Source organism: Akebia trifoliata, chromosome 4 (genome assembly GCF_017979445.1).
Source record: "Akebia trifoliata isolate Shusen 1 chromosome 4, ASM1797944v1, whole genome shotgun sequence".
NCBI lineage: Eukaryota > Viridiplantae > Streptophyta > Magnoliopsida > Ranunculales > Lardizabalaceae > Akebia > Akebia trifoliata.
The window spans coordinates 26,811,051-26,823,944 of record NC_141378.1 but is presented as its reverse complement, the minus strand read 5'-3'; the positions used below and the strand labels follow the sequence as shown (position 1 = coordinate 26,823,944).

The 12,894-nt window shown below is 35.1% G+C and overlaps 2 protein-coding genes and 1 long non-coding RNA gene across 3 annotated transcripts in view; all 3 read right to left on the bottom strand.

Moving 5' to 3' along the window:
* The window catches only part of LOC147404620 (protein STRICTOSIDINE SYNTHASE-LIKE 6-like), a 42,752-nt gene that overhangs the window by 9,070 nt on the left and 20,788 nt on the right, over window positions 1-12,894 (bottom strand).
* On the bottom strand, window positions 2,496-3,425 carry LOC147404622 (uncharacterized). Its single transcript, XM_086437755.1, has 2 exons — window positions 3,078-3,425; window positions 2,496-2,979 (listed from the first exon to the last, which is right to left on the bottom strand). The coding sequence occupies exons 1-2, from the start codon at window positions 3,423-3,425 to the stop codon at window positions 2,662-2,664; spliced, it is 666 nt and encodes a 221-aa protein (XP_086293881.1). The 3' UTR covers window positions 2,496-2,661.
* LOC147404621 (uncharacterized) lies at window positions 3,541-10,653 on the bottom strand. Its single transcript, XR_015177231.1, has 3 exons — window positions 10,281-10,653; window positions 9,814-9,870; window positions 3,541-3,861 (listed from the first exon to the last, which is right to left on the bottom strand). It is a non-coding gene; the product is annotated as an uncharacterized LOC147404621 (long non-coding RNA).

Below are 12,894 nucleotides of genomic sequence, written 5' to 3'. Positions count from 1 at the left end.
GTAGTGAAGGTTGGGGGCCATTTTTGGGAAGAGGAGGAGGGTATTTATAGATGTTGAGGAGTTATTTTAGGGATATAATGGGGTGAAGTGAAGAAAAAGGGTAGAATGGTTATGAGTTTGAGAGAGAAGTGAGTGTAATTTAGAGGAGATTGGAGGGTATTTAGGTAAGGAGGGTTAAATGGGTGAGTTTTGACCCAAATGGTTTGGATCCTACCCAACCCATTTGGGTGGAGTGTTTGGTGAGGTGAGTTTAAGATGGTGGTTGTGATTAAATGGTATTTGATTTAAGAGAATGGAGGATTTAAAGAGGTGGTTGATGATATTTTGGGAGGGTGAAGGAGATGATGCCATGTGTTAAAGTGGGTGGAAATGAAGGGTTGGGATAGGTTGATGGGAGAGGTTGAGTGTTTGACTTGAGAGGATGGTGTAGGTTTAGGTTGTAGATATAGGTTTTGTAGGGAATGATGAGGGTAGATTAGGGGAGGTATAGGTTAGGGGTGTGGGTAGATGTGTTTGATTTGAGAGAAAAGGTGATGGGTTGATGTGTGGGTAGATGGGATTTAAAGCAAATTAATGGGGTAGGTAGTCGGGTGAGGGAGGTGAGATGGGGTGATGACATGTGTCATCTTTTGATGATAAAAGAGTGATTGGTTGATGTGGGTTGTGGTTTATGGGTTAGGGTTGTGGGTTGGATAATGAATTGGATATGGTTAATGGTTTGTGGGCTTTGTAGTGTTGGGCTTGGGTTTTAGAAATGGTTTTGGGTTTTAGGGTTTGGTTGAGGGTTATTTTGGAATGGATTTTGAGGGTATAGGTTGGTTTTAGATTTTAGGTGATGTGGGATTGATTTTAGGCTAAGGGTAAGATGAGAAATCGATTTAGGAAAGTGTTGAGGGCTCATGGGCCTTAGGTGGGCCTATGGTTTTTTGCGGATTCGGAGGCAGAGCGGTGGTAGTAGAGAAGGGGTAGGCATCCCAAGTCTCACATTTTTAATTTTTTAATTTTTTTAGATTTTTGCAATCATTAGTTTGATAAAAAATGCCACGTGTTGGCGAATCGGGCTTTTTAGGCCCGTTGGTGAAATTTATCGAAAATTTGGCGTTTTTTATTTTGGAAGTGGAGCGGTGAATATTGGGAAGACGTAAGGTAGGCCGAGTACTATTGGTAGGTCTCCTAAACCATTGAGAGGTCTTAGGGGCCTCGGGTTGGTAAAAATGTCACTTTTCAATGACTTGGGCCTTTAAGGCCCGTTGGCCCATTTATTTAGAAAATCGATATTTTTGGGCCCTTTCGAGAAGTGGCCCGTTCAAATTGAGGTGTCTACATTACTAATTAAATAATATAAAATAATGTGAAAGTCCTAGAAGACAATAAATGAGTCATTAAGAACTAGTATCAAGTAAGTCTACCATTGTAATATGTAATGAATCAATCAAAGTCATATAGAAATGCATATGTAGTACATATCCAAAGACAATAGAAATGTAATACAAGTCCAAAAGACAAGAGTAGATCATGCTATGATATATGTCATCATACGAGATCACCTAATGATGGAGCCTATGTCAAATGAATCAATAAGAGTTATAGTATCAAGTAATTCACCACTAGAATATATAGTACTATTCCAAAAACATATCCAAAGACAAATCCAAAGACATATCCAAAGACAATAGAAGTCCAAAAGACATAAATGAATCATGATATGATGTCTGTCATCATACAAGGCCATCTAATGATGGAGCCTATGTCAATGTTCGCAAACGTCATTCCCTCAGCCACATCCTTATCCTGTAGCTGTGCAGACATGTCAAAAATCTCATCAATAAGGACATGATAGTAATCCAAGGACAATACCTCTACACGAACAAGTATCCCATGGGCATAAATCTTAGTCAAATGGAGGTTGCACAAATTGCACCTCTGACCACGTGGGGCGGGATAGTGTGATGATGTTATCCCCTACAACAATTAAGAGTATTAATATTCTATACAAGATATAAAAAAATATAATTTTAACAAAATGTACATCAATACCTCAAAAGACCTTCCAACGTCATACTGTGAAGAGGACTTGGTAGATGACTGCGGCATTGAGTTTAACTTCTCTGTCAAATTCTGAAGTTGTTGACTCATATTGAATACATGACCTTCCAACTTTTGTATCTCAATTTGTTTTGGAACCATGTACTGCATAGCTGTTTTTGATATTCCCCCACCCAAGCCTCTCACTCGCCCTTTTCTATCTTTCCCACATACCTATGAAATAAATGTTAATCTTATTAGAATAAGATCATGTATGTAAAAAAATAAAAAATGAACGAAATAACATGAATATACTTTTGCAACTGCATCATTATCTAAATCTTTTGTTCCAAATGTGGGATCCAAACTAATCAATTCCTTAATTAAAAATTGTAAAATAAAAAACTTATTAAAAATTAATCTTTTGTTTAATAAAAAAATAAAATAAATTCCTGACCACTCACAATGGTATTGCTCAATTCGGGTGTCAAAGCAGTACCACCAAGCCCAGTGTGACTAGAGATATACAACTCTGTTCTACTCGGCTAGCTACCATCTGATCTCGTTTTTCTCTATAAAATAGAAATCATATATGATATATCTATTAAAAATAATCAAGTATCTACCCATATTTAATTATAATGTAAAACTTAGCAACTCCTCAGCCCTATTGGCTATACCCTTTCTACCAGTATTGTGTAGGGCTTTCATTTTGCCACGTAGATTCACATACTTCAAGCTCTTTTCCTTTTCCTCGGGTGTAGACTTTAAGTCGACAAACATCTCCCAATCCTCTTGCTTCACCCATCTTTTAGGTTTATTCATCTTGCACTGAGCATTTGTAGTACCAGATGTACAATATTTCTTTCCTAGTCGGTACTTCCAATTCCTCCAAGTATTACCAGCTTTCTGCAAACAGAAATCCCAATGATCATCGGTGATTTCAAAGTGATCCTATTTAAGAAAATGAACAAATTGATCAAATTAAGCAACAAAGATATAGTAAATAAAAGTCAACATTAATAAAAATATTATAAATAAATAACAATTACCTGGATCAAATGCCAGATGAGATCAAGTATATGGGTAGGTACTCTATTCCAAGAAGGGTATAGAGGTGATACATTCGCCATAGCAAAACAACCTACAAGTGTAGCTAATGCAATTGAATTATCATCGATGCATTGTCCATGCCCATTGAAGCTCAAACGACGTCGTGGACAAGAAGATGAAGAAGAAGCGCGATTTGTAGTTAATGTCAAAGAAGATGGTGCATCTATCGATTGGGAAGATGTAGGTCTATGTCCCGATAATTCAGGTTGAGAATCTAAACGGTCATGCAATGAATCATGTAACTCGAAAGCATCAGAGTTTGGATCACGAGACCTATTCTGTGACATATTGCCTACATTCAAATTGTAACATACAAATGATTTATTAGAGCACAAAAAAATATTAAATATTATAAATAAATAATAATTAACTAGATCAAATGCCAAATGAGATCAAGTATATGGGTAGGTACTCTATTCTAAGAAAGGTATAGAGGTGATACATTCGTCATAACAAAACGACCTATAAGTGTAGCTAAAGTAACTAAATTCTCACCAATGCATTGTCCATTTTCATTGAAGCTCAAACGACGTCGTAGACAAGAAGATGAAGAAGAAGCGTGATTTGTGGTTAGTGTCGAAGAAGATGGTGCATCTATCGATTGTGAAGATGTAGACCTATGTCCCGATAATTCAGGTCGAGAAGTTAAATGGTCATGCAATGAATCATGTAGCTTGGAAGCATCAGATTTTGGATCACGAGACCCATGCTGTGACATATTGCCTGCATTCAAATTATAACATACAAATAATTTATTAGAACATTAAAAATATTAAATATTATAAATGAACATGCAACAGAAATATTAGTAACTTACATCAATGTGGAAACAAGGTATATATGATAGATGTTATTGATATTCTAATTTTCATCTTCTTCTATAATATCTTCTTGAAGGGCTAAGGTCAAGGTATTTGCACCCATATTTGCAGCAAAAGAATATGAATCCTCAAAAGCATCTACATCTCGATTCAATCTCTTTGGAGCTTCTAATACGACGTGCCAATCATCTGTAGTTCTATTGTGATCCTTACAATAGAAGACTTGTGTTGCTTGTGATGCAAGAATAAAATGTTCATCATCTTCTCTTGAATTCTTCATTAATGTCCCTAAATTAATATATCTCAAATTTGTTTCTGGATCAACGACATAACTATTTGAGACTTCGATACGTATCCAATCACAATAAAATACAGTCTCCGTGAAGTCAACATAATTTAATTCAATTATTTTTTTAATGACACCGTAATAAGTAACTTCTTGGTCCACCATATTCATATCCCTAGCACTTGACTTAAAACTGGTCATAGCATTCATTGAAACCCCTGAATTTTGTGTTGTCAAATCATTTCATATTCCATTGTGTGGAAAATATAACCATTTACGGTAAATGCGTTATATGAAATGGCATCAAAGTATGGACCGTCTGCAAGCCTCTTCGTAATCGATGGATAAGCTTCATCTTTTAATTGTTCTCTACCCAAGGGACATAAGGTAGTCTGGCTGCTCTGATCGTGGATTGGCCTTACGATTTCTTACTCGTGTGTGTCCTTGAAGATTGTGTGTTTGAAGGTATTCTTGGTACCTCCTGTTAAAAATATTATAAGTTTATTGTAAAAGCCTAAATTAAATATTATAATCAAATATGAATTTTACTTACTTTTCCCATTTTGGATTTTCAATAGATTGTAAGAGTACCCACTTGCGGGCTTGTTGGTATTGGACATCAGTAAGAACATATGGCTTTCCATTTTTATCGATAGGATAGGTATGCTCATTATCATCATCCATGAATCTTCCACGTCCTTTCTTATGACTTCCTAAAATACTTATACTTTTTGGCATATAATGCATAGAATACATCAGTGCTTCTTCTAGGAGATAACATTCTGAAATAGAACCATCTGGATATGTATGATTAACAACATACCGTTTAAAACTCCTCATCATCCTGATACATGTGTCACATATCAGGAAGTATTTTTTTAAAAGAAATTAATTAAAATAAATCATAAATTATATTATCGAATTACCGTTCAAAAGGATACATCCATCGGTATCTGACAGGTCCACACATTAGAGCTTCCTCTGCTAAGTGCACAACAACGTGTATCATAGAAACAAAAAATGCAGGGAGAAAGTATTTTTCAAGCACACAAATGGTTTCTACAACACTTTCTTTAATACTCTGCAACTCCATACGATTGACTTTTTTCGAGCATAAGATGTTGAAAAATAATGATAATTGTAGAATAGCAGCACGTAATGGTTTCTGCTTCTGTGTTTTGAATGCATGCATTAACAACACCGGAAGTAGTTGTTGCATAAGGATGTGATAATCATGTGACTTTAGATTTTTCAACTGAAGCTCTTGTAAATTCACATTGTGTTTCCAATTTGAACTGTACCCTGCAGGAACTTTCAAATTGTACAAAGTTTTGCAGATTAGATCTTTTTCCTGATGGGACAATTCGTACAAAGCTTTGGGTAATTCCTCTTTGCCATTGATGTTCACCGGCCATAAATTTTTCTTTATCTTCATTTCTTTCAAATCTAACCGGGCTTTACAACCATCCTTAGTCTTATCTTTAGTCTTCATTATTTTTGCAAGGAGGTTTTCTACCACATTCTTTTCAACATGCATCACATCTATATTATGGCGAATAGGAAGTTCTTTCCAATATGGTAAGTCAAAGAATATTGAATTTTTTGACCACGAAGTCTCATCATTTGTAGATCTCTTCTCTTCTTATTAAGGACTTTTCCAAATTCAGTCAGAATAGTTTCCATTTTGTTTAATAATTCGATACCACTCAAATGACGACTCGGCTTCCTATGTTCTTCCATTCCATTAAACTGTGATTTTTGACTTTTAAAACGATGTGTTGGATCGGTTAAGAATTTTCTGTGTCCCATGTAAGCAAACTTGCCTCCATGTTTTAACCAGACTGATTCAGTCGCTTCACTACAAACAGGACATCCAAACTTACCTGCGGTCCTACAACCCGACATATGACTATACGTTGGAAAATCATGTATAGCCCATAACAAAATTGCTTTCATGGTAAACATACTCTTAGTGATACAATCATACGTTTCAATTCCAGTCAACCATAACTCATTCAACTCTGCGATCAATGGTTGCAAGTAGATATCAATGTCATGTCATGGACTAGTTTTTCTAGGAATCAATAATGTTAACATCGTAAATTCTTTCCGCATACATAACGATGGTGGAAGATTGTACGGAACAACCATAACTGGCTAACAACTGTATGAATTATTTTTTATTCCAAATGGATTAAATCCATCTGTTGCAAGTCCTAACCGTACGTTACGTGGCTCAGCAGCAAAATCTTTCCATTTACAATCTATTATTCTCCAACAAGTAGAATCCCTCGGATGATGCATGAACATCTTGTTTTCATTTTCATCGATTTTGGAATGCCATTTCATATTCTCTGCAATCTACTATATAGTGTACATCCGTTTCAATCTTGGTGTTAGTGGAAAATATCTTAAAATTTTCTGTGGTAGAAGCTTGCTCTTTGACTTTCTTTCGTTAATTGGTTTCTATCTGCTATCATCACATTTAGGACAATTATCCCTATGTTCATGCTCTCTCCAATACAATATGCAATCATTAGGGCATGCATGAATAATTTCACATTTCATTCTCAGAGTCTTAATCTTCTTTGCAAAGTAGGTTCTTTGGTAAAGTGTTCTCCTTCAGTAGTATTCTTTTAATCATTTGCAATAACTCGTCGAAGCTCTTGTGGGACCATTGATGTCTACTCTTCATGCTCAACAATTCAACTGTAATCGACAATTTTGTATCTTCTTCTCGACACGACGGATATAGGGGTTGTATCGCATCTTCCATCATTTTCTTATATTGAATATCATCTTCAACGTGGCCATCATTTCCTTCATGACATTCATCTACAAAAGTATCTACATCATCTTCAACTTCTTCATTAGGAAAATAGTCAAGTGCGTCATTCAACATATCAGTCACTCTTGGGTACGCATCTTTGTCATACTGACTATCAGATGCACTAGCCCCAATTGTAAAATGACTTTCACCCCAATGTTCACTATGAAAACTCCATGTCGTGTAAGATGTATCGATACCGTCACAGATTAGGTGTTCTGAAATTACGTCTAGTTTTTTCTTCCCAGAAGACATGTTACGACATTTGATACAAGGACAATAATAGTAACCATCGGCCCCCAAACTCAGACTATTTTGTTTCAAGTACGCGAGGAAAGAATATACACCTTTGAGGTATTCATTTGATAACCTAGGTTTCGTTATCCACTCTTTACTTGGAACCATCGGTGTCGAAGACATCTACAAGTTGAATGCGTAGAACTTAATGGAAATTTCAATAAATTGAAAAAAAAAAATGTATGATTTTTAAGATTTGAGGTCACGATTCAAGTCCAATTTACCAAAAAATAAAAAAGATTTGAATAGATAATAATCGTCTTTAGTTGAACTGAAGGCGGTGACCTAACATTAATAAGAAACATCAACGATTATGAATAATCAGTGATGGTAATACACATGAATTGAAAAGCCTATTTTGTGGCAAGACATAAACATTCTAAGGGATCAACCTCCATAATTGTCAATAGACACATTTGGAACATACTGTTATATGCACGAGATAATAGAGTCGAGACATGACATCATATTATGTAAGGCAATTGAAAAATAAGACAATCAAACAATCAAGAGATACAACCAATCAAAGATCTTGAAAATCAATAAATATGCATGTGATAACAAAATCGAGTCAAACGGCTGATGTCATTTGGGATGATTTTAGGTTCAGTTATTGGTAAGGGGCTGGAGAGGTATGGGATTTGACTGGGATTAATGGGGATTGGGAACTGTTGGATTTAGGAAAAGAGTGTTTTAGGTGTAAGGGTATTGAGACTTGGGATGAAACCTATCCACTGATATTCTGAATTCCACTTCTTTTATGTTGCCTATTAACTGACTGAGCGACAGGCGTAGACAGATCCTCCAATGATTAATTGCTTTAAGTCTTTGTAAAAGGAAACAAACACGTATGTCAATATGTTGGTGTCTGGCAAGGATACTAGGTGTTTGACACGATGTCTTTGAGAACTTGACATGCCAATGCACCTGTGAATGTGTTTCACGGTATGAAAGAGATGTATATACCTATCAAGAAAAAAATGAAGGAAGCTGCTGTATTTAAGTTAGTTATTTTTTTTTCAAATACAAGGAAGGAAATATATGAGAAGAGAACACAGTTTTATATACCATAACATAGTAGTTAGTAAAAATAGATTTCTAAAATAAAACCGTGGTTCTTAATCAGTTAGTGTACAAGTCTTTCATAATTTTTTTTTAAAAGTTAAAAATAAAGGGTGATTCTACTTTATGTATTAAGCTGTGTATCAGGTTGTGTCCATGTGTTGATACATGTACTACATGACAAAATTCTTAGAAGCGTTGTTATTGTTACATTGCTTTAAACATAGAATAAACAAGAGGAAGAAGGACATGAGACAAATCACTCTCTCTAAGAAAGATTAAGGTTTTATTTATCCAAAATAAATAAAAACAACAACAACAAAGATTTAAGGTTTAGAATGAGTCTTAAGTTAGGCATTGCATCAACACAACCTTACGATGAACACACACATCGGCCATCCTTGCACCCAAAGATATAGAATTCTTAAAACTATATTAAAACTAAACAAGTACATGGTGATGTAGAACAACCTAAAGTTTGCTTTAAGTAGGATTTAAGCTGTTGGAAATTGAGGTTCATGGGTTGAAAAATAGGTTTTAGGGATACGGTTTGTGGTAGGATGATTTTATCAAGGTAAGAATTTTAGCACTGATGTTATAGGGCTGTTTCTGACAATGGCTAAGAAGGGTCATTTTTTAAGAAGTAATAGGCTATTCTCTATATTGCTGATGTCATTTGCACCACATGTCAAACTGCTGTTGGACTGTAAGCAAAAATAAAAAATAAAATCATTCAAGGAAAACCTAGAAAAAGAACAAATGGAAATATGTGGATCATTCAAAACTGGGCTGGATCGAAAACAATAACTAAACAAATACGTAATATGGTAAGCCAATAAAATGGGAATAAGTATAGAACAAACCACAGAATCAGATTCTGGTGGCACATTGCACCTAGGAAAAGAAAAGTTCAAATGCATCGTCAGCAATAGAATTAACAATTGAGCCATCCAAAACATTCAACCATCAGCAAAAGTGAAATGAGTGTCACGAGTATTCTCCCGAATACTAGGAAAATTATCCAAACTGAAATCATCTCTCATCTACTTTAGGTCTAGATCAAGGATTTGGATTTCGACAAATATATGATATAATGAGGTTCTAACCCAACATTTATTCTAGGTCAACTATGTCTCAAAAATCGTCACAAGTTGGATTATAGGTTTAAATCGACAAGGGAAAACTTCTAAAATTGTTGAAAACAATAAAAAAAGATATATATGAAAAATTATGAAATATATATAATGAAAATTCATAAAATCTAACTAAAACATAAAGTCAAATCTTAAGTTGAAATTTGTCAATTTTGAATTCTAAATTCTAAATTCAAAATTAACAAAAAACATTAAAATCCGAAAAAAGCTAAAATCCAAAATCTGTACCGTTTCAGATCGTGCAACAAAGATCTTCCCCAAGCTGTTCTTTATCTCACATGCTTCCTGCAACACAAAAAAGTAAAGAAAATTCAGAGATTGAAGAGCTCTAAAGCCGCTAAACAAAGAAAATTTTCCCTCCATTTTATAATCAGATTAAACAAACCATAACTTCTCAAAATCTCACCGTAGAATATCTACTTGAATCTTAGAAAGAAAAAAAATGGTGAAAAAATTCAGATCTAATCATATCAAAACACTCAGATCTATGAAATCATTTGGATCCTTAATCAAATTTTTATTTGTTTTTAGGTTTTGTTTCGTGTAAAATTAACACATTTGGAAAACAAAAAATCAAAATCAATATATTTTGTGAAATCCAAAACCCTAGATCTCATCCTCATCAATCTGAACAACGCTATGGATCCATCAACCTAAGAGAGAGAGAGAGAGAGGAGAGAGAGAGAGAGAGTCACCTTAAAAAATAATAGATCACTCCATCATTTTCAATCTTGAGAGATCGAGAGATCACTTCGAGCGATCAAATAGAGAGTGATTGAGCGATGACATCGATCCAGAGATGAGATCGATATAGAGATGAGATCGAGGGAGACAGGGAAAGAAATTGATCGACAGTGAGAAAGCAATGGAGAGGTTGATCGATTGAGTGAGATAGAGAGAGAGGCAGAAAGTGAGAGGTCGATCGATCGACTGTGAGAGAGAGATAGTAAGATTCGACTGTGAGAGAGGGAGAGAAACAGTAAGATTCGACTGTGAGATTGAGTGAGATAAAGAAAGAGGCAGAGAGTGAGAGGTCGATCGATCGACTGTGAGAGAGAGACAGTAAGCTTCGACTGTGAGAGAGGAAGAGAAACAATTCGACTGTGAGAGGGAGAGAAACAATAGGATTCGAGCGTGAGAGGGAAAGAGGGCAGAGAATTTCGGGTTTAAAATTTGACCGAAAACGTGGTCCACGGGCCGCGGAGTTTCGGGTTTAAAATTCGACAGGCCAGGACCAACAAATTTTTTTAGAAAAATGTATGATTTTCACGTAGTGTTCCATCCATGTATAAATGGGAAAAGGAGGGATCATGTAGAGCCTCGATTGGAGGTCCTCATATTTTGGCCACGTAGACTGTCACATTGGTCCAAATGACACCTCAGTCAGTTAGATTTGAAAAATAATAACTAAATAGAGCTTCTATTGCCACACCAACTTTTGCTAACACCACATCAATAGGTGTGTAATTCTTTAGTGATTTACATATGAATTGGGGAGGAGTTAGCAGTAGTTGATGTGGCAATAGAATCTCTCAAAAAAAAAATACACAAAAAGATTTGTCCCGCTCTTGACTTTGATAATTAAGCTGACATTGAGCTTCAAAATTTGAAAATAAATCCAATGGTTAAAACAGTGCCTTTTCCCAAAAGAAATTGGGAGTTCCTAAAATTTAATGACCTACATCCATGTGACACCATTTCATTTTTTCGACTGCCACGAGGATATATAAATATATAGATATAGCTGAAATTGATTCAGCCTAGAACTTGGACTGAGATAATGAACACAATTTCCACAATAAAAGAAGTAGCTTTCGATAAAATTGAACGAAGGAAAAGGGGTGGCAATGGGTCAAGTTGTGTCGTGTTCGTGTTGAGGTAAGGGTATTCTGAAAATTTACCAAAATCAAACCCAAACCCGACATATTTTATTAAATAGGTAACCCTGACCTAATCTGTATAATCTGTTCCAAAAAATTAAAATCTCAAGTGGAAAAAATAATTTTCATTTCCACCACCAAAAATAAAGTATCATTACTAAAAGAGTCATGCATGAGTGATGCAGGCTGAAACCTCATATCGTAGTTCTTGACGTGAAAGTGTACGGGAAACATACATGCTTTTTCACCTGTATCTTGATGAAAAGCATCTATGGTTCCCATACACTATCACGTCAAGAAGTGCAATATGAGGTTCCAACCTGATGTCACTTCAACATTATTCTTACTAAAAACAAAGTCACACGACCATAGACCAATATCTACTAACATAAATTAAGCATTTTGGAACAAAATTTTCAAAATTCTTAGAATTTTGTCCTTCGGATGCCACAAGGTAATGCAGTCATGAAACTTTACTTGGTAACTTAGTAAGAAAAGTGTTTTCTTTCCCAAACTAAAATCTCAACCTTTAATCATTTGAAAATTGTCTTAAAACATTACATTTAATAAAACATGAAAAAAAAAAAAAAACAGTTTAATGAAAAATTTCTACAAAATTCTATTTGAAAAATGGATAATTTTGAAAATCCTTAAATAATTATTTTTTTTATTGCTAGAGTTGAAGTATTTATGACCATAATGATGACCCGTCCGCGTCACCATGTATCTCGAAGTAAATTTCTGAAGACACATGAGAGTTAAATAAATTAAAGATAATGAGTTAGTAAATCCCCAAGAACATGAGAATTGTTGACCATAAAATCAATCAAATATTATTGAAAATTGAGGAAAAATCGAGACGAGTGAGAATATGTCATAAAGACAGGGGGTATAGGTGAATAGAATTTTGAGGAACAATTATACCATTGGATAGGTCTTGAAAAATAATTAAAGATGGACTATACGCATGTTGGAATCCGACGAGAAACAATCTCGGTAAAGGTTTCAAATTTGAATTTCCAGAGATGATCAATAGGGTCAATCAGAGTTGACCATTGACAAAGTTAGCAAACTTAGACCCTAGTCCATCTAGAGTGGACCCCACAAGACTAACCTAACTAGCACACTTAGAGTTAAGGATAATTAACTTATTTATGTTAGTTAACTAGGTCAAATGACTATGACCATGGTCAAGATGACTAACTGACTTCTTCACACATAAACTCCTTATGTGTCTCAAGGTAAATTATCCTTAAGGCACAGGGAAGCCCACTTTTAAACCCACAAACCACTTGTTGACTCACCTACTCACCCCATATAACTCATGGTTAGTTTGTGCACTCACTTCTAGAAAAGACTTGTCGATGGGCATTTTACTCTATTTTGCCTTTAGCCAAATCCAGCAGCAAAACCTTATCAAAGTCTTCAT